The sequence below is a fragment of the Liolophura sinensis genome, chromosome 10, assembly GCF_032854445.1.
Source record: "Liolophura sinensis isolate JHLJ2023 chromosome 10, CUHK_Ljap_v2, whole genome shotgun sequence".
In the NCBI taxonomy this organism is placed as follows: Eukaryota; Metazoa; Mollusca; class Polyplacophora; order Chitonida; family Chitonidae; genus Liolophura; species Liolophura sinensis.
Window position 1 is genome coordinate 34,698,560 of NC_088304.1, and position 23,620 is coordinate 34,722,179.

A 23,620-nucleotide genomic window follows, 5' to 3' on the forward strand; every position below is an offset into this window, starting at 1 on the left:
GGCTCTACGCCGCTCACGTAAACTGTATGGAATAAGTGTGAAATTGCTGATGGTTGATAATCAAAAAGCCCTTGAAGTATTCTACACAACTTAAACGATGTAACTGGAATAATGGTGTCCTCGCCAAAATTGTGGTTCATGCAGCTGTATGAGGTTGGCATTGTCGTGTGCACCGAATGGGCTCGATTGACCGATTGATTATTAGAACGCCGAGTTTTTACGTATGTGATGGGGCAAGCTTCAATGTGGGAGGAAATCAGAACGGCGGGAGTTCCTGGAGTGCCTGGAGCGGCCGAAGTAAACCATCAGATCTTTAGAAGAAGCCTCTTCTACAAAGTATGAGTAAATTTGTTCAAGTGTAACTGTCATGGTAAAGCATACTGAATTTATACACTGTTGTAACAGAGGCACGCTTTGAAGAAGGGGAACCTGACAAACCTCGTAACCTAAAGAGGGGTGAAATCAATGACGCTAGATAATTACTGCTGGATAAGTAGTAACCTTTTGAAATATTCATACACGACAGGCCTTCCAAACAGACTGTTCATTATGACCGCGTAATCAGCTTGAATGCAACCATTTTCTCTTTGGTGGAAAATGTGGTTTCGTGCCTGATGAAATTGTTGTTGTTGTCATGAATAAATGGAATATAAATGAACACGATGTAGGACCCCAATCTTTTCATTGCAGGCCTGAGGTTCAGTCGGTTTTGGGGGAACGTCAGTGAAATATTCACCTCCCCCAATCCCCGGGATGGCTTCTAGTGGGTGTCTAACCCGTGTCACACGGACTGATCTCTTGCGTTACACGGCGCTTCTTGTCGGTTGTCTTGGAATGGGCGTTGCCGGTTCTATCTTTGCGTTTAACGCGTACGCCAACGCCATCAAGGCCTCCTTTAATTATACACAGACCACAGGTAGACATCATCTTCATTTATTTATTATTTTGTTAACAGTGTTTTTACATCATATACTCATAGCAAAAACATATACCGAAACCAGAGAGATGGAAGGGAGGAGTTCACAGGTACTACTGTTCTACTGCAGTTATCCGGCAAACATTGTACATGTAATAAAAAAGCGTTTGCAAAATGCGGAATCTACAAAAACTCGTAACTATACTCAACAAAAATTTAAACCCGCGAAGTAGTTCTATATTATTTTCTCACAGTATTAAATGACGTGTTAACCCAACAGTCAGGGTAAGTATTCATTATCAAACGCTCGTGATGCTAACGGTGGATACACTCAGTATTGAGTGCTGTGAACTGCGATTACCGACCACTCTCTTTACACGTGGTCATAGCTCCTGGATTATTGCCTTAAAAATGTAAAAATTTTGAGCAAATTGAAGTAAGAATTGATATTGAATACTTACCCTAATACTGATACAGACTGCTCCACCATAATGCTGTCCACAGTCGTATAAGTGAAGTATTCTGGAGTACGGTGTGAAACACCAATCACACAATTAAATAAATTTAACTCTGAAATAAAGGCCTTTTTTCATTTATACAACTTTGGCCAGGAGTACGCTATGCACTACCTTTCGTCCCACAGGTACCGAGCTGTTTCAAGTTCAAAGGCTTATTTGTCTTAAGAGATTGGCTAAATGATAACGACTTAATTATAATCTGAATTCCTTTCCTAATTTAAACAAAAACTATGGCGTATTAAACCGCCATTTTGAGTTAATTTTCTGCCTTTTCCACGTTCGCCTGACTTGACGTCACGCTAAAACACACGGCTTTACCCATCGGCCTGAAATGATTGTCAGACAAGGAAACATGGCGTCACCCCTCGGTGACGAACAGCCACAAATTAAAATGTACTTTCTAACGCCGGTGATGTTAGACCAGCGTAACCTCTTGGTCATCAGGTAACATTTACGACAATTGCGAAGATTTTGTTATTGATTACTCTTCAGTTACAGATGCTATTCATCGTGTATCCTTTGAAACATGTAGTCATCTAAGTTCCAAAAGATTTGCTTCATATCATTTTACCATTACCACCTTGTTTCTCTTGAGTCTGAAGTAGCACTTTAAAGCTGCAGTCCAGACAACGAGAGCTTTAGAAGATTACTTTAATGAAATTATCCTCAGGTGCTATTTCAACAGATGTCATGTTACAGCAGTATAGATTTCTTCAAAAAATAAACTCAGTTTGGGTTGTAGACCTACTTTCCTTGGGCACAGGAAATGTGCCTGAAATAAACTGTGTGTGTTGTCTATCTCTTCATTTTTAAAATTTTTTCTCAACACATACAACGTTGCCTTTTTTGGTTTCATAGTTTGAATGTGTTTTCAAACTATGTCCTGTACTTCTTGTATCTTTATGATAATTGTACAATACTTCTCAGTTTGTCTGCACATTCAGATTTAATTCAAGACTACAGTGCAAATATACTGACATCATGATGAAAAACAGAAAAAACGTGCCTACAAATCATTCCCAAAACTCAATCTCCGGTGGACGAAACTCTGGGGGATTGACACGCGTGTGGGGCAGAAGAAAAAGACACAGTGGTTTTAATACGCGTTACATGAAGTAATGTAGTATTTATTCGAGTTAACGATTTCGTGTTTGGGTCATAAATAAAGCCTATATATGGCGATAGTGTGAACTGGTGTATTCACAGATACCTTTATCTCAAATATCACTGCCATAATCTAGGCCATCATCCGGTGACGATTTTTGATTTGATTTGATGCATGTGTTGAAAAGACAAGACCAATGAATTTCGACTGGATTTCAGTTGGTTTTCCATCATTTTCATAAACATAATACCCTTGTCCACTTAAGTCAGTTTTAATATAAATCATTGATTGCCTAATTTTCTAAAACGGAAGTGACGTATACGGTGCATATAGGCAGTGCAAGGACAAAATAATACTAATGACGACTCTCCCTGTCAAGACAAATTATGTGTTGTGGCTATTTGCCAAAATATATATGCATGGCTTATATCAAAACCTTTTTCTCAACACTGTCGACCCTCATGGGATATATACACTGTGTCATTTATGTTTCAGTTGAGTTGCTGGCCTCCATGGGTAATTTTGGCATTTCCATCGGATTTCCGGCAGGAATGCTTCACGAGATGCTTGGATCACGCTGGACTTCCGCTGCCGCACTATTGTTCACCGTTCTGGGTGCCATGTTGCTATGGAGCACCACATTCGTGCAAGCCTTCTACACCAACAAAAGCGGATTGATGGCAGTGTATTTCCTTGTGTTTGGTGAACACCAGTTTACAGCATTCCTGCAAAACAATTAAAATCTTATATATAGCGTTAAAACAATCTTAAACATGTCAGGAATTCCATAACGTACCTAAGATAAATGATAATGTAATGAATGCAACTGTCAATTCACTGATCATCGAAGTAATTATTTACCCACGAATTTAAATAAGAAAATAATGTATAATGTTATTAATCTTTCTTCAGCTTAGAGCCCTGCTGTACAACTACAGTAAGAAAAAGTGGTTAGTTGGTAAATAACTTTGGCTTTATACGTTATTTACTACAGTAGTTTTAATGGGAGAAAATTCCACGATATTACAGGTGATCTACTGTAGATTTTTTTGGTGACTTTAAACATAAAGCTTTGAGGCATTTGTTCCGAAATGGTGTCGTAAGTTCTTCCGGACGATACACTCGAGAAAATATCAGACTTCAAAGGGCCTAAAACAAAAATTACAGAAACAGATTTCGGTATACCCATGATTAAAATCACATCACGGAACTGCACAAACAGACTTTCATTACTAAAGAAAATTAGTCAATGATTTGTGCCATGTTCATTCTTTTAAAAATTCCTCAGTTCCGACCACAAACTGTTGACCAATAAGAATGGGCTGTGGGCTTTATGGAGCGGTTTTTTCAGAAGAAACTTAATTATTATTAAGTGCGACATAAAATCATTCATAAAATAATTAATTACCCGTATGAATTCATACTAATTATTTGCTCTTCAGGTTTTGGCGCCATTTTCACCTACATGTCGTCTCTGATGACAAACATGCAGAATTTCCACCCGCGCTATCGCGGCTCCGTCGTTGGGATCCTGGATGCTTTCTTCAGCGCCGGGCCTGCCTTGTTTGCGCTCATCTATGGCGAATGCTTCGTCAACGGTCACATACACGGCGACGAAGAGAACCAAGATCTGAAGGGTTTCTACTTGATGTCAGCCATTTGTTTCGCGGTTGTTAATGCCCTCGGTGTCATCTTCTTGACGAAGTACCCGTACGATGGCATGGAAAGCCAGCAGTTAGTGATCAACGACGAGCTGGTCAAAGGGAACATCAACGGCGACGAGAGCAGAGAAGCAACCAAACCGGAAGTCAACATCACCGGCTTGAAGCTCCTAAAAAATTTTGATTTCCACTTCCTGCTGTGGGCGCTCATTTTTTGCGCCTCACTACAGCTCATGTTTCAAAATAACATAACAACTTACTTAAAATCTTTCAACCTGGAGCAGTACAGCACCTTGTTTACCGTGCTTGTACCGGTGTCGGCGACAACGTCGAAAGTGTTCGTAGGTTTCATGTCAGATGCACTGATCCATCGCTTCCCTCGCGCCGTCCTTCTGTTGGCGTTCACTGTTTTCCAGACGGTGATTTTGGCCGTCTGCGTATTCAAAGCCAACAACTTTACTGTTCTTGTTATCGCTACATTCGGAGTTGGATTTCCAAACGGCGCCACCTGGTGTCTCACACCGACAATGACCAGCGAGTTTTTTGGCATTAAGTACTTCGGTCGCAACTGGGGCTGGATCATGTTGGGAAATGCGGTAGGAGGTCTTATTGTACAGAAAATCTTCGGAGCAATTTATGACAGTAGTATTCACCAGATCGGAGAAACTGACTGCTTTGGACAAGCCTGTTTTACGTGGAGTTTTGTCGTAGCGCTAGGACTAAGTTTCTGTGCTGTAGTCTTTGACATGGGTTTAGTCGAACGCCAGTGGAAGAAACCAAAAAGAAGTCACTCTGAAGTACAACCGATAAGCGGGTTTAAGGAACAGTAGTCTTCCTTGATCAATAAGTCTTCAATTGGACCTGACAGTGCTGCAGCTCTCTAATCGTGTGTTGATGGGCGCAGACGTACAGGGTGAAACCTAATAAAATTGAGCGGGTACTAACCATTAAACAGAAAAGCCACGGATGACAGTTCATTTCCGGTTGTTGCCAATGCATCCATTTCTTTAGCTACCTTTCAATGTACATGTTGGCCTATAGTTCGCCGTCATCGCTGACATATAGGCCAACTGCTAATGTTTATGCCTCGCTCCAGGAAGTCCGAACTCCAGCTGAATTCGGCCACATGTGCCAGGTTTTAGATTGGCATGAGAAGCTGACGGACAAAGTTTCTTATCTGGAAAGGATACCAACAAGCTATACCTTTTGGATATAAGTTATTTATTCTTCAACAATGCAGAATTATTATTAACTGGTTATTTATACGTCCATGCATGTACACGTGGGCCTATTTATATATGTGTATATATTATATCTGCGTTGTATATTATGAGGTGTACGTGTAGTATATTACCCTATATTACAGTGGATTTAGTAAAACCCGACACAGCATTGGACAAATGCGAACGCCGTCAAATTGTCGGGCACTTCGAACAGTACAGACTTGATCCCGTTTGCATCAACGATACGAGCTGTGTGGCTAGTGAGGGCAGTGGGCTGCAGAGGAAAGGAAAGCAGCGTATATAACTACAGCATTGCAAGGTTGTGGTATCTACTGATTTTAGTGCTTATCACGATTCAGAGAAAGTCCTATGCTTCTGATTGGTCAGCCGGTGCATTCGATCGAATAGGCTGGGAATGCAACCTGACACATAAGACATTTTCACGTATATATTTACAGAGGGTCATACTGCCTGATTTTTCGTCTCGAAGATGAATATTTTCACGAGCCTGATAAAATATCAGGCCTTATACCCACGCTAAACGCTAGTAGGCCTGCAGCTTAGTGTTTTCATGTTCCACAGTTTGGTGTTCTCTAATTTTACGGGGGCCTCCGTGGCTCAGTTGGTTAGCGCGCTAGCGCAGCGTAGTGACCCAGGAGCCTCTCACCAATGCGGTCGCTGTGAGTTCAAGTCCAGCTCATGCTGGCTTACTCTCCGGCCGTAAGTGGGAAGGTCTGCCAAAAACCTGCGGATGGTCGTGGGTTTCCCCCGGGCTGTGCTCGGTTTCCTCTCACCATAAAGTTGGCCGCCGTCGTATAAGTGAAATATTCTTGAGTACGGCGTAAAACACCAATCAAATAAATAAATAAATCTAATTTTACTGATGCCTGTAAATTTTCAGTTTTCATTTGAATTACATCAATTGTCAATGTAAAAAATTATTAGTCTAAGAATTGATGTTAATTGTATGTATAATATATTAAAGGTTATTAGATTATCTTTTACCTGAAAATAAACTATGGTATGTAGCGGCCTATACAAATGTTACCTTAACAGTAATTATTTTTTTTAATTTTTCACTCTACTTGTAAATGACGTAAACCTTTTGCGTGATAATACAGGATCTTATTTATCCCAATATAAGGAGTTTTATTTAAGGATCAAGTGGTACTCATCAATTTGAGTCGCCTTGCACTCGCGTGGACACACTTGTTAAAGGTTCAATTGCCTGGCTTTCACCGCTCATGTGTTCGTTTGAGCTGTCTGCCGCTCAATCAAGACCAATATATCGTGTGTTTACCATACGGCGTACGTGGGAAAGTTCGTCAAGTAAATACCAAAGGAAGGTGGTTTTTACCCCGAGCACTCGTCCTCTTCTATCTTTAAAACTTACGGCCATATTATGGCGATAAACACAAGTGAAATAAATAAATAGATAATGGGAGCATTAACGCATGCGCCATAGATACATGTGTAAATGGATTAATTCTATGTGGTTGAATTTTTTTTATTAGATGGATCCAATAAAATAGGCTCGTTACACAAAATATTCGTTACCATTCACCCGTGTGACTTATGTCATATACTTTTCCGAAATACCTGCACTAATGTTTCTTCCTGTCGGGTTAATAAAAAGTGGGTTTTACGAAACAACTTTGTTTTTCGAATTGTATCGTCCATCATCCAAGGATATTTATTATAGTTAGAAATTTATCTAATATATAGCTTGACAGAACGTCAAAAAAAAAAACCCAGATTTTTTGTCTGCTTGAATTATTTTCTCATGACTTCATGTTAAGCACAGAAAAAAGTGCAATAAATGATAGGAATCGAACTCCTGGTGGCATGTGTCAGCTGGACATGCGTAGGCCTATACGCGATGCGCCTAGGTGACCATCGTCTGACCATATACATGACACCTATCACACCGTCATGGCTGCTCTGGTTTTACTCTCTATGCTGTAAATATTTTATATTACTAATTATACAATGGAAAATTTGAGAGGCAGTCACCAATAGTTCATAGTTCTATGGAAGAGAATGCGGAAGCTGTCGGATGAAAGATCCAATGAAGCGAACATTGAAGTGAGACAAGCTCCTCACAACGCAGATGCTCACTCACTGAACTACCGTGTTTGACAAAGTTTAGGAACTTAAGAGAAAATTAAATACAAATGTATTAAGTTGAGTCAGATTTTATGTGTGTGTGTGTTTTTTTTTAATCGTCTCTGAGTGGTTAATGTGAGAGATAGGGAAGTCCTGGTTGTGCTGTTCTACATTTAAGATAAATTTTAGGTATTACACATTTATTCAAGCATGACCAAAGCTGCATGTTTTACCCAGGAAACCCTAGCTCCTGTGTCCATTGATTGTGTATGACCTGACCCAGAATTAATCCACGGGGTTGGCTTTTCTATTAAGCTAACAATAAAGACAGGTAGTTGTTAACAATAAAGACGGGTAGTTGTTAACAATAAAGACGGGTAGTTGTTAACAATAATGGCGGGTAGTTGTTAACAATAAAGACGGGTAGTAGTTAACAATAAAGACGGGTAGTTGTTAACAATAAAGACGGGTAGTTGTAGACGTACTTGTGAATAATTCAAAAATATGAAATCACACGACCAAATGCCTTCTTCTTTAGCTTCAACTAAGCTTGTCCATGTTTTGGTTAGTGAAGACGTGAGTTATGCCCCTTAGTTTACGTGTCCATATTCGACACACTCGAAACTCTTTTGGCGTTTTTTTCCCTGAAAAAGATTTTATGGGTGAAGAGCCCGGGATAAACCACAGATCCGGGAATTTAAAAATATTTCCATGTTTGACATAAATATTAGCATGCGATATTGATGAAATTCAAGTAAATAACACTGTGACAACTGTCGCCGAGCCCCGGGGAATAGTTTACTACCTTTGAAATTGATTATATTTGTAATTTAACTGTTTCAGATAATAACCATTACTGTACATGCATGCTAAAGCTTTAAGGTAAAGTCATTACTCAAAACCTCGTGTTGCACATCTGTTCTAAACTGGATGATTAACAGATTCCCATCAAAATGTTTCGCAGCCTAGTATATGTGTTATTCTGCCACAAGCAATCGGTTAATACTGCCATCAGTAAGAAGCATTATAAAGAACCAGTATACTATTTGTGCTGATAGACCCAGTACTTAGTTCTCTACAACAGAAACCAAGACTGACCGTGGATGCTGGAAACCCCTTGTGTCCCGTTAGACATGTAAGTGGGCTTTGTTTTGCATGCACGACTTTAACATCATGTACTGCCTGCATTAACATCCTGGACGGCCTGCATTAACACCCTACACTACTTCCATTAACACCATACATTGCCTCCATTAACATGATACACTGCCTGCATTGACATCAAACACCCCCTGCATTAACACCCTGTACTGTCTGTTTGAACACCATACGCTGCCTGCAAAAACACCCCACTCTGCCTGCATTAGCACCCTACACCTCCTGCATTAAAACATACACCGCCAGCATTACCACCTTACATTGACTGTATCAACGCCCTACACTGCCTGCATTAACACCCTGCACAGCGTGTATTAACACCCTACACTACCTGCAGTAATACCTACAGGGTCTGCATTAAACCTACAAAGCCTGCATTAACACCCTACACTCCTGCAATAACACCTTACACTAGCTGCACTAACATCATACATCGACCGCAATAGCAACACACTCTGCCTGCATTAACACCCTATTCTGTCAGCATTAACCGTGCGGTGTCAATCTGCATTCAGATCTAAGGAATCATGGACTGTCTTGGTGTTCGTATCTAAGGAATAATACGTAGCCAAGGTGCATTCACACCTAAGAAACATGTATTTTCATGCTAGATTCAGATTTAGGAAATTTAACAGTATCAAGTGTAACCAGATCTAAGATACCATATTTTATCAAGATGCTGTACGTTATAATGCTGCAATGCAAAGGTAAAGAACACACTAGCATGAAGTACATGTCAGATGAAAGGCCATTAAATACTGTCCGGGAAAATAGTTTAATTTTTTTTTTTAGAATATTTTTCCGCCCAGTAAAATGCATTTAAAACTTTGGATTCTGCTGCGGCCTTCTCTAACCATATTGAAAGCAATGATGTCACTTCAGATTGACACACATAGATTGCTATATTTCATCATTCAGAATGCATCTTCATTTAGAGCTGTGAAAGCATTCAACAACTGGACCTTTCAAACCAAAACTATTGTTGTGACGTCACTGATACCCCGTAGGTCTCAAAAGGCCATCATATAATCCTATGTTTTAAATGCATTTTAGTACGTTAGACTAATGAATCAAACTACTTTCCTGGAAAGTGTTTAATGGTCTATTTTCTGATAAATACTGCATTTTAGTGTTTTTTTTACCTTTAAATCTAAGAAATCAAACATTATGTCAAGCTACATTTATATCTGTGAAATACGATTTGTGCGAACAGCCAACGTCTTTCTGACAACAATGCCAGCTCCTATAGACTGACATTTGTTTCTCAAAGAAATAGATCTGTGAAAAACCGCAATTCTCGGTGTTGTCCACTGTCCTTGGTGTACAACTACATAACTAAGAAACCTGAAAATATGAAACAGAGATTTCATTGGCCAGGGGTAGACGTTGAGGCCAACGCTTCATTTAAAAGGAATCCACATCGGTATTTCACGTATAAAACACAACAGTTTAGATAGTAATTAAACATGAGGAACATGGCTAGAAATTCGATTTGATATAATATCAGGAGTCATCTTCAGCTAGTCAAACGGCAAGAACTTTAAAACAAAAATTCCTCAGTATAAGAATTGGCAATATTTTTTGAATTCATCATGAACGTTCAATAACTGATGTATTTATAGGTTATTTCGTGAAAGAGTCGACAAGTCTGTTAATGAGGTCACACATTTTCAATCCAGCTCCAGCCACTTTGGCTGCAGCTTTACGTCAGGGAATTTATCTAGCACCTGAGGATAGGCGGTGGATTTATACTTACTTCTCTCTACTATTGTACATCACCGGCAATATGAGCCTTTGGAGCAATGGCCTGAAGCATTTCGTCAATCTCTTCAGTACTGAAAAATAAAATGTCTATTCAATTTACTCTGAATAATATGTTTAACACTATTTATATTTTAATACTCGAATATTAAAAAACTGTCAACGTCATTTAGACTTTTATCTATCCAGTTAGTTCCGGAACAGCCTGTAGATCAGTCATCTCAAATTGTTAAGATGCAATATCTTAACAGACCGTCTGCATGCCTTTTTATACTGAGATAAAAATATCAATACACGTATAACACTGCTTTTGCGGTTAATCGCCTCTTAATAAATCAGACAAAATACATCACTACCCATTGCACTTTGCATGTTATAACTTGCAAAGCCGTTTTTTAAACAGCAGTTGTCTAATGCGCCCAGGTTTTCGTCGCTGGATGAGTCTATAGTTTTATGCGAGGATGTAAGGGGAGTTTGTTTAACTGCAAAAAGCAAACGGTTCAATGTTTAGATTCACAATACAGAAGATGTAGAGACGTTTTATCAGTCCAAGATTATTGGCTTAACGGTATCAATAATTCAAGGAAAAACATCTGCTTTCCCCACAAAACACACAAAATGTATTCCCTCACAGTGTTATATCCAGAATTTTATTTCTTGTTTTTGCAGTGCTTGATTGATTTTTTGGGAGGAGGGCGGGGCCAAAAGTCAATAGAAATAAATAAGTTCCATTTTCGGGAATTTTGCTGATATTTAATGTAGGAAAAGTGTCAAATTCTTCTGCTGATGCTTGGAAATCAGTGTCTTGATGCACAACACATTAAACTTGATGCAGAAATGTAAACCTTCATTTTTCCTCACTTGACCTACTTTAGAAGATGACTTAATTTATGTATTTTATTCATTTGCTTAACTTCATTCCACTGCTTGCCACGACGGGTGGAGGGTGGGTTGGGTGGGTGTGGTGGGGCTCTAAATAGACTTAACCGGCTGTTCAAGTAATGCGCACCGGATGTTCAAGAGACGTACTAATTTCGCAGATTCCATTTAAAAACTAACTGCTTCACTCACCAGGATTTTGAAATCGGATCTCTATGTCGAGCTCGAGTAGTTCTCACTTGAGACCACTTGTAAGCTGCTCCCCTTACATCTTTATGTGTACAATCCTGGGTCGAGTCAAACCTAAGACGAAGTTGTAAAGAGGAAGTTGTAACTTTCTTGCTGGATGTTCAGTAGGGGATCGTGCAACGACTGGTAGACCCGTATCAGTATAATGGCTCGGGCGGGCAGGCTTACTTGCCTTCGGTAAGGCGTCTCAGTGAAGCAGCTCTAGATAAAAGATCGGTGGAAATCCGCCCCGCAACAAGGAGGTGCATTACATTTACCCTAAGGATTTCTTTCTCGTCATATGACTGAAAAATTGTTACGTACGACGTTAATCTCCAAGGACTCACTCACTCACATTTCTGTGTAAGCCAGATAAGGCCATTATCGTACCACTATCTTCCTGGTACTGACACCTGTCAACGACAACAACAATAACGCGTCGTCCATAACGCCCTTCGTCCCAACAACTTAAGACAGCTAAAAATAGACTAAAACAAATATATGTGACGATTTTTAATTGGGCAGATCAAATTTTACCAAACACCTTTAAACTATGTTGGAACAACTTACTATATCGGTGCAAGCAAACATAAACGGTAATACGAAGAAAACGTCTTTGGTAAATGTATGAAATTTGTTTTCTGGCAGCATAGACTCGCTCTTTCATAAAAAGACACCCTATATGTATACACACCAAAAGACACCACGTCGTCATATCACTGAAAACTAAGTACGATGTGCACACACATTTCTTGGTAAGAGCTTACAAATTTACAGTTTCAGAAAAACTGTCTTACGTGTGTTGCTAAAAAGTCTTGCCTAAATAGATTTTAAATACTGGGACTCTTTCAAAACAAAAAACTCTCAAATTAAGGTTTCATCATGACAATAAGCGGACGACTTCTGCGTCTAACATTCGATTAAATTAACTAAAGTCCATTTGTCTTACACCGATATGGTGTGCATATCTGTATATGTCATACGAGGGAAAGTTCGTCAGTATCTTGCAAAAGGTCTGTGGTTTTCCACAGACACTCCGCTTTAGTCCAACCATAAAATTTACCGCCATATCGTACAAGTGAAATATTTTTGAGCGCAACATTAAAGCAATGATCAAACAAATTATTATGCGATAAGCCTGTCAGGTTTACATGCATGACCTCTGGATGAAGGTGATGTAGAAATCCGTTAAAAGTGATTAAATGACTCTTCACAGCTATCTCGCGCATCTATAATCAGCACAGGTGAAAACTACTAACCTACTTCTTATACAGAGAACATAAAACAGATACTGTTACTCTGGACTGAGTCTACCAGGCTATACGCTCTACTCGACCTTTGACCCGCGGTACAGAGCCGGGAATGTGCCGGAATAGCGCTGATCGGTATATAGTCAGTCACCTGGTAGCTTAGCCCGCGGACGCCCTATGATATCACCACAATACAGCTCACAACGATAGTTGGGCTTTAACAGAAGCAAATGAGATCTTTAAAAAAAAAGCTGGGATTTATAACCTTATTGGAGTCTGTATAAGGTATGTAGTGTTGAAATGTACCCAAATTGATTATCTGTGTTAATGCAACTCTATAGTTAGGTAGTAACACAAGGATCACGAGGTCACACGACGCCCGGGCTCTGACACGGGCTTAGACAGGTAAATTGGTAGATTCCAGCACACCGAAAAGTCCAAGAAGTAACCAAAATGAAGCCCAGCATACTGTTGTATGGCATCTTCCAAGCTAGATGGCCAGCAAATATGTTCTGTATATATGGAACATCTAAATTTGAATATTTCGCCCAGTATGTTCTTGAAATCACCACTCCCTGCATGACACCCTGCATGTCACTGCTCATGGCGTGAGGTCAGTTGTCGTACAGCTGTTAACTTGTTTTAATGTGGCAATATTATATAGCTTTATATATTGTATTATTATATATGTGTTCCAATAGTTGGATGGTTTTAGATGCCGATATTCCCGGAAAAGATTAAATCCCAGACTAATTGTGTGTTCACGGAAATCACACATCCTCTCAACGTTTTCTAGAACTATATCCACTGGACTATGTGGTTCGGTCATAAAGGTTTAACATATGTCCATAGAAGTACGCATCTTATCTACATGTACTTGTCTACACACATGTCAAAACAAAACAGATGTGTTATCTTTACGGCCTGTGATCAACCTGAATTATGTTATGAAGAAGACATGAAACGCGGGACTCACTGTATAGATGCCATGTATAGATAAACAGAATGAATGATTATGGCTTAACGCCACATCGGCAATATTTCAGCCACATTGTGGTAATAGATAAATCGACCGGATTAATATAACGAAAGAATATATCTTTAATAAAATAAAAGCAAATTAGGGCGAAGTTTCGCTGAATCCTGACTAAGCAGTATTGAGATCTCATTCACGCGTCAGACCTATCATTTGTGTGGATGCCCTGTTTTGATAGATTGTAAGGAGACGATATCTACACCCCCCCCCCCCTCCCAGAAAAAAATGTATTTCACTGGATTCTTGCTTAGGTAAGTATGTATGTATGTTTGGGATTTAACGTCGTACTTCAAAATTTTTCAACCATGACAACGAGGAGTCATTAGATGTGTGTACGTGTACTGTGTGCTCTTGTGGCAGGGTGAGTCCATGCCGCCAAAGGGCTGCTGCCACTGAATTATCATACCGAAGACACCAGACATGACACCTCACCCAGCCACATTATACTGACACCAGGCCAGCCAGTCATGTTTCCTTGCTCCAACCTCTCAGTGCTAAGCACCAAACGATTCAGCAGCAAGTACCATTTTTAAAAGTCTTTGGTATGACCTGACCCGTGACTGATCCCAGGGCCTCCCGACTTTGAGACCTGGCTAAGGTGTGTATGGTGCTGTTAGTGTTCTGTCTAATCTATCAGACATTTGTATTTATACCAATGTATATTTAGGCTCTAAGGAAAGGAGACCATATTAAAAAAAAACATACAAACTGGGATTAAGGCTATATAAGGAAAACAGAAACTGGGCTATAATTTCCTGGCTCTACGCCGCTCACGTAAACTGTATGGAATAGGTGTGAAATTGCTGATGGTTGATAATCAAAAAGCCCTTGAAGTATTCTACACAACTTAAACGATGTAACTGGAATAATGGTGTCCTCGCCAAAATTGTGGTTCATGCAGCTGTATGAGGTTGGCATTGTCGTGTGCACCGAATGGACTCGATTGACCGATTGATTGGCATTAGAACGCCGAGATTTTACATATGTGATGGGGCAAGCTTCAATGTGGGAGGAAATCAGAACGGCGGGAGTTCCTGGAGTGCCTGGAGCGGCCGAAGTAAACCATCAGATCTTTAGAAGAAGCCTCTTCTACAAAGTATGGGTAAATTTGTTCAAGTGTAACTGTCATGGTAAAGCATACTGAATTTATACGCTGTTGTAACAGAGGCACGCTTTGAAGAAGGGGAACCTGACAAACCTCGTAACCTAAAGGGGGGTGAAATCAATGACGCTAGATAATTACTGCTGGATAAGTAGTAACCTTTTGAAATATTCATACACGACAGGCCTTCCAAACAGACTGTTCGTTATGACCGCGTAATCAGCTTGAATGCAACCATTTTCTCTTTGGTGAAAATGTGGTTTCGTGCCTGATGAAATTGTTGTTGTTGTCATGAATAAATGGAATATAAATGAACACGATGTGAGACCCCAATCTTTTCATTGCAGGCCTGAGGTTCAGTCGGTTTTGGGGGAACGTCAGTGAAATATTCACCTCCCCCAATCCCCGGGATGGCTTCTAGTGGGTGTCTAACCCGTGTCACACGAACTGATCTCTTGCGTTACACGGCGCTTCTTGTCGGTTGTCTTGGAATGGGCGTTGCCGGTTCTATCTTTGCGTTTAACGCGTACGCCAACGCCATCAAGGCCTCCTTTAATTATACACAGACCACAGGTAGACATCATCTTCATTTATTTATTATTTTATTAACAGTGTTTTTACATCATATACTCATAGCAAAAAACATATACCGAAACCACGGAGATGGAAGGGAGGAGTTCACAGGTACTACTGTTCTACTGCAGTTATCCGGCAAACATTGTACATGTAATATAAAAGCGTTTGCAAAATGCGGAATCTACAAAAACTCGTAACTATACTCAACAAAAATTTAAACCCGCGAAGTAGTTCTATATTATTTTCTCACAGTATTAAATGACGTGTTAACCCAACAGTCAGGGTAAGTATTCATTATCAAACGCTCTTTGTGATGCTAACGGTGGATACACTCAGTATTGAGTGCTGTGAACTGTGATTACCGACCACTCTGTTTTCACGTGGTCATAGCTCCTGGATTATTGCCTTAAAAATGTAAAAATTTTGAGCAAATTGAAACAAGAATTGATATTGAATACTTATCCTAATACTGATACGGACTGCTCCACCATAATGCTGTCCACAGTCGTATAAATGAAGTATTCTGGAGTACGGTGTGAAACACCAATCAAACAATTAAATAAATTTAACTCTGAAATAAAGACCTTTTTTCATTTATACAACTTTGGCCAGGAGTACGCTATGCACTACCTTTCGTCCCACAGGTACCGAGCTGTTTCAAGTTCAAAGGCTTATTTGTCTTGAGAGATTGGCTAAATGATAACGACTTAATGATAATCTGAATTCTTTTCCTAATTTAGACAAAAAATTATGGCGTATTAAACCGCCATTTTGAGTTAATTTTCTGCCTTTTCCACGTTCGCCTGACGTGACGTCACGCTAAAACACACGACTTTACCCATCGGCCTGAAATGATTGTCAGACAAGGAAACATGGCGTCACCCCTCGGTGACGAACAGCCACAAATTAAAATGTACTTTCTAACGCCGGTGACGTTAGACCAGCGTAACCTCTTGGTCATCAGGTAACATTTACGGCAATTGCGAAGATTTTGTTATTGATTACTCTTCAGTTACAGATGTTATTCATCGTGTATCCTTTGGAACATGTAGTTATCTAAGTTCCAAAAGACTTGCTTCATATCATTTTACCATTTCCTCCTTGTTTCTCTTGAGTCTGAAGTAGCACTTTAAAGCTGCAGTCCAGACAACGAGAGCTTTAGAAGATTACTTTAATGAATTTATCCTCAGGTGCTATTTCAACAGATGTCATGTTACAGCAGTATAGATTTCTTCAAAAAACAAACTCAGTTTGGGTCGTAGGCCTACTTTCCTTGGGCACAGGAAATGTGCCTGAAATAAACTGTGTGTGTTGTCTATCTCTTCATTTTTAAAATTTTTTCTCAACACATACAACGTTGCCTTTTTTGGTTTCATAGTTGGAATGCGTTTTCAGAAATAGTCCTGTACTTCTTGTATCTTTATGATAATTGTACAGTACTTCTCAGTTTGTCTGCACATTCAGATTTAATTCAAGACGACAGTGCAAATATACTGACATCATAATGAAAAACAGAAAAAAACCGGTGGACGAAACTCTGGGGGATGGACACGCGTGTGGGGCAGAAGAAAAACACACAGTGGTTATAATACGCGTTACATGAAGTAATGTAGTATCTATTCGAGTTAACGATTTCGTGTTTGGGTCATAAATAAAGCCACGTTGTGGCATCTAACCATTGAATATTCGGGACTTGGTTATGGGAGCATTAGCCCAATCAATTCAAGTTCTTTCCAGTATGCTCCCAGGTCGTTTAGGTACTAGACGGTGACTATATATGGCGATAGTGTAAACTGGTGTATTCACAGATATCTTTATCTCAAATATCACTGCCATAATCTAGGCCATCATCCGCTGACGATTTTTGATTTGATTTGATACATGTGTTGAAAAGACAAGACCAATGAATTTCGACTGAATTTCAGTTGGTTTTCCATCATTTTCATAAACATAATACCCTTGTCCACTTAAGTCAGTTTTAATATAAATCATTGATTGCCTAATTTCTAAAACGGAAGTGACGTATACGGTGCATATAGGCAGTGCAACGACAAAATAATACTAATGACGACTCTTCCTGTCAAGACAAATTATGTGTTCTGGCTATTTGCCAAAATATATATGCATGGCTTATATCAAAACCTTTTTCTCAACACTGTCGACCCTCATGGGATATATACACTGTGTCATTTATGTTTCAGTTGAGTTGCTGGCCTCCATGGGTAATTTTGGCATTTCCATCGGATTTCCGGCAGGAATGCTTCACGAGATGCTTGGATCACGCTGGACTTCCGCTGCCGCACTATTGTTCACCGTTCTGGGTGCCATGTTGCTATGGAGCACCACATTCATGCAAGCCTTCTACAACAACAAAAGCGGATTGATGGCAGTGTATTTCCTTGTGTTTGGTGAACACCAGTTTACAGCATTCCTGCAAAACAATTAAAATCTTATATATAGCATTAAAACAATCTTAAACATGTCAGGAATTCCATAACGTACCTAAGATAAATGATAATGTAATGAATGCAACTGTCAATTCACTGATCATCGAACTAATTATTTACCCACGAATTTAAGTAAGAAAATAATGTATAATGTTATTAATTTTTCTTCAGCTTAGAGCCCTGCTGTACAATTACAGTAAGGAAAAGTGGTTAGTTGGTAAATAACTTTAAACATAAAGCTTTGAGGCATTTGTTCCGAAATGGTGTCGTAAGTTCTTCCGGACGATACACTCGAGAAAATATCAGACTTCAAAGGGCCTAAAACAAAAATTACAGAAACAGATTTCGGTATACCCATGATTAAAATCACATCACGGAACTGCAGAAACAGACTTTCATTACTAAAGAAAATTAGTCAATGATTTGTGCCATGCTCATGCTTTTAAAAATTCCTCAGTTCCGACCACAAATTGTTGACCAATAAGAATGGGCTGTGGGCTTTGTGGAGGAGTTTTTTTCAGAAGAAACTTAAGTATTATTAAGTGCGACATAAAATCATTCATAAAATAATTAATTACCCGTATGAATTCATACTAATTATTTGCTCTTCAGGTTTTGGCGCCATTTTCACCTACATGTCGTCTCTGATGACAAACATGCAGAATTTCCACCCGCGCTATCGCGGCTCCGTCGTTGGGATCCTGGATGCTTTCTTCAGCGCCGGGCCTGCCTTGTTTGCGCTCATCTATGGCGAATGCTTCGTCAACGGTCACATACACGGCGACGAAGAGAACCAAGATCTGAAGGGTTTCTACTTGATGTCAGCCATTTGTTTCGCGGTTGTTAATGCCCTCGGTGTCATCTTCTTGACGAAGTACCCGTACGAAGGCATGGAAAGCCAGCAGTTGGTGATCAACGAAGAGCTTGTCAAAGGGAACATCGACGAGAGCAGAGAAGCAACCAAACCGGAAGTCAACATCACCGGCTTGAAGCTCCTAAAAAATTTTGATTTCCACTTCCTGCTGTGGGCGTTCATTTTTTGCGCCTCACTACAGCTCATGTTTCAAAATAACATAACAACTTACTTAAAATCTTTCAACCTGGAGCAGTACAGCACCTTGTTTACCGTGCTTGTACCGGTGTCGGCGACAACGTCGAAAGTGTTCGTAGGTTTCATGTCAGATGCACTGATCCATCGCTTCCCTCGCGCCGTCCTTCTGTTGGCGTTCACTGTTTTCCAGACGGTGATTTTGGCCGTCTGCGTATTCAAAGCCAACAACTTTACTGTTCTTGTTATCGCTACATTCGGAGTTGGATTTCCAAACGGCGCCACCTGGTGTCTCACACCGACAATGACCAGCGAGTTTTTTGGCATTAAGTACTTCGGTCGCAACTGGGGCTGGATCATGTTGGGAAATGCGGTAGGAGGTCTTATTGTACAGAAAATCTTCGGAGCAATTTATGACAGTAATATACAAGAGATCGGAGAAACTGACTGCTTTGGACAAGCCTGTTTTACGTGGAGTTTTGTCGTAGCGCTAGGCCTAAGTTTCTGTGCTGTAGTCTTTGACATGGGTTTAGTCGAACGCCAGTGGAAGAAACCAAAAAGAAGTCACTCTGAAGTACAACCGATAAGCGGGTTTAAGGAACAGTAGTCTTCCTTGATCAATAAGTCTTCAATTGGACCTGACAGTGCTGCAGCTCTCTAATCGTGTGTTGATGGGCGCAGACGTACAGGGTGAAACCTAATAAAATTGAGCGGGTACTAACCATTAAACAGAAAAGCCACGGATAACAGTTCATTTCCGGTTGTTGCCAATGCATCCATTTCTTTAGCTACCTTTCAATGTACATGTTGGCCTATAGTTCGCCGTCATCGCTGACATATAGGCCTACTGTTAATGTTCATGCTTCGTTCCAGGAAGTCCACACTCCAGCTGAACTCGGCCACATGTGCCAGGTTTTAGATTCGCATGAGAAGCTGACGGACAAAGTTTCTTATCTGGAAAGGATACCAACAAGCTATACCTTTTGGATATAAGTTATTTATTCTTCAACAATGCAGAATTATTATTAACTGGTTATTTATACGTCCATGCATGTAGAAGTGGACCTATTTATATATGTGTATATATTATATCTGCGTTGTATATTATGAGGTGTACGTGTAGTATATTACCCTATATTACAGTGGATTTAGTAAAAGCCGCCACACCATTGGACAAATGCGAACGCCGTCAAATTGTAGGGCACTTCGAACGGTACAGACTTGATCCCGTTTGCATCAACGATACGAACTGTGTGGCTAGTGAGGGCAGTGCGCTGCAGAGGAAAGGAATGCAGCGTATATAACTACAGCATTGCAAGGTTGTGGTATCTACTGATTTTATTGCTTATCACGATTCAGATAAAGTTCTATGCTTCTGATTGGTCAGCCGGTGCATTCGATCGAATAGGCTGGGAATGCAACCGCACACATTAGACATTTTGACGTATATATTTACAGAGGGACATACGGCCTGATATTTCGTCTCGAAAATTAATATTTTCACGAGCCTGATAAAATATCAGGCCGAATACCCACGCTAAACGCTTGTAGGCCTGCAGCTTAGTGTTTTTATGTCCCACAGTTTGGTGTTCTCTAATTTTACGGGGGCCTCCGAGGCTCAGTTGGTTAGCGCGCTAGCGCAGCGTATTGACCCAGGAGCCTCTCACCAATGCGGTCGCTGTGAGTTCAAGTCCAGCTCATGCTGGCTTACTCTCCGGCCGTAAGTGTGAAGGTCTGCCAAAAACCTGCGGATGGTCGAGGGTTTCCCCCGGGCTCTGCCCGGTTTCCTCTCACCATAAAGTTGGCCGCCGTCGTATAAGTGAAATATTCTTGAGTACGGCGTAAAACACCAATCAAATAAATAAATAAATCTAATTTTGCTGATGCCTGTAAGTTTTCAGTTTTCATTTGAATTACATCAGTTGTCAATGTAACAAATTATTAGTCTAAGAATTGATGTTAATTGTATGTATAATATATTAAAGGTTATTAGATTATCTTTTACCTAAAAATAAACTATGGTATGTAGCGGCCTATACAAATGTTACCTTAACATTAATTCATTTTTTTAATTTTTCACTCTACTTGTAAATGACGTAAACCTTAGGATCTTATTTATCCCAATATAAGGAGTTTTATTTAAGGATCAAGTCGTACTCATCAATTTCAGTCGCCTTGCACTCGTGTTAGAGGTTCGATTTCCTGGCTTTCACCACTCATATGTTCGTTTGCGCTGTCTGCCGCTCAGTCAAGACCAATATATCGTGTGTTTACCATACGGCGTACGTGGGAAAGTTCGTCAAGTAAATACCAAAGGATGGTGGTTTTTACCCCGAGCACTCGTCCTCTTCTATCTTTAAAACTTACGGCCATATGATTGCGCAGAATTCTTTATTATGGGGATAAACACAAGTGAAATAAATAAATAGATAATAGGAGCACTAACGCATGCGCCATAGATACATGTGTAAATGGATTAATTCTATGTGGTTGAATTTTTTTTATTAGATGGATCCAATAAAATAGGCTCGTTACACAAAATATTCGTTACCAGTCACCCGTGTGACTTATGTCATATACTTTTCCGAAATACCTGCACTAATGTTTCTTCCCGTCGGGTTAATAAGAAGTGGGTTTTACGAAACAACTTTGTTTTTCGAATTGTATTGTCCATCATCCAAGGATATTTATTATAGTTAGAAATTTATCTAATATATAGCTTGACAGAACGTCAAAAAAAACCCAGATTTTTTTGTCTGCTTGAATTATTTTCTCATGACTTCATGTTAAGCACAGAAAAAAGTGCAATAAATGATAGGAATCGAACTCCTGGTGGCATGTGTCAGCTGGACATGCGTAGGCCTATACGCGATGCGCCTAGGTGACCATCGTCTGACCATATACATGACACCTATCACACCGTCATGGCTGCTCTGGTTTTACTCTCTATGCTGTAAATATTTTATATTACTAATTATACAATGGAAAATTTGAGAGGCAGTCACCAATAGTTGATAGTTCTATGGAAGAGAATGCGGAAGCTGTCGGATGAAAGATCCAATGAAGCGAACATTGAAGTGAGACAAGCTCCTCACAACGCAGATGCTCACTCACTGAACTACCGTGTTTGACAAAGTTTAGGAACTTAAGAGAAAATTTTTTTTTTTTGATTGGTGTTTTACACCGTACTCAAGAATATTTCACTTATACGACGACGGCCAGCATTATGGTGGGTGGAAACCGAACACAGCCCGGGGGAAACCCACGACGATCCGCAGGTTGCTGGCAGACCTTCCCACATACGGCCGGAGAGGGAAGCCAGCATGAGCTGGACTTGAACTCACAGCGACTGCATTGGTGAGAGGCTCCTGGGTCATTACGCTGTGCTAGCGCAATAACCGACTGAGCCACGGAGGCCCCCAAGAGAAAGTTAAATACAAGTGTATTAAGTTGAGTCAGATTTTATATGTGTGTGTGTGTTTTTTTAAATCGTCTCTGAGTGTTTCATGTGAGAGATAGGGAAGTCCTGGTTGTGCTGTTCTACATTTAAGATAAATTTTAGGTATTACACATTTATTCAAGCATGACCAAAGCTGCATGTTTTACCCAGGAAACCCTAGCTCCTGTGTCCATTGATTGTGTATGACCTGACCCAGAATTAATCCACGGGGTTGGCTTTTCTATTAAGCTAACAATAAAGACAGGTAGTTGTTAACAATAAAGACGGGTAGTTGTTAACAATAATAACGGGTAGTTGTTAACAATAAAGACGGGTAGTAGTTAACAATAAAGACGGGTAGTTGTTAACAATAAAGACGGGTAGTTGTAGACGTACTTGTGAATAATTCAAAAATATGAAATCTCACGACCAAATGCCTTCTTCTTTAGCTTCAACTAAGCTTGTCCATGTTTTGGTTAGTGAAGACGTGAGTTATGCCCCTTAGTTTACGTGTCCATATTCGACACACTCGAAACTCTTTTGGCGTTTTCTTCCCTGAAAAAGATTTTATGGGTGAAGAGCCCGGGATAAACCACAGATCCGGGAATTTAAAAATATTTCCATGTTTGACATAAATATTAGCATGCGATATTGGTGAAAATCAAGTAAATAACACTGTGACAACTGTCGCCGAGCCCCGGGGAATAGTTTACTACCTTTGAAATTGATTATATTTGTAATTTAACTGTTTCAGATAATAACCATTACTGTACATGCATGCTAAAGCTTTAAGGTAAAGTCATTACTCAAAACCTCGTGTTGCACATCTGTTCTAAACTGGATGATTAACAGATTCCCATCAAAATGTTTCGCAGCCTAGTATATGTGTTATTCTGCCACAAGCAATCGGTTAATACTGCCATCAGTAAGAAGCATTATAAAGAACCAGTATACTATTTGTGCTGATAGACCCAGTACTTAGTTCTCTACAACAGAAACCAAGACTGACCGTGGATGCTGGAAACCCCTTGTGTCCCGTTAGACATGTAAGTGGGCTTTGTTTTGCATGCACGACTTTAACATCATGTACTGCCTGCATTAACATCCTGGACTGCCTGCATAAACACCCTACACTACTTCCATTAACACCATACATTGCCTCCATTA

The 23,620-nt window shown here is 40.0% G+C and overlaps 2 protein-coding genes across 2 annotated transcripts; both read left to right on the forward strand.

Moving 5' to 3' along the window:
• Positions 1–753: 753 nt before the first annotated feature.
• LOC135477151 (uncharacterized) lies at positions 754–5,132 on the forward strand. The gene is made up of 3 exons (XM_064757307.1): positions 754–916; positions 3,035–3,241; positions 3,982–5,132. The coding sequence occupies exons 1-3, from the start codon at positions 754–756 to the stop codon at positions 5,028–5,030; spliced, it is 1,419 nt and encodes a 472-aa protein (XP_064613377.1). The 3' UTR covers positions 5,031–5,132.
• A 10,221-nt stretch (positions 5,133–15,353) lies between these two features.
• LOC135477152 (uncharacterized) lies at positions 15,354–19,621 on the forward strand. The gene is made up of 3 exons (XM_064757308.1): positions 15,354–15,516; positions 17,721–17,927; positions 18,579–19,621. The coding sequence occupies exons 1-3, from the start codon at positions 15,354–15,356 to the stop codon at positions 19,619–19,621; spliced, it is 1,413 nt and encodes a 470-aa protein (XP_064613378.1).
• Positions 19,622–23,620: the final 3,999 nt, after the last annotated feature.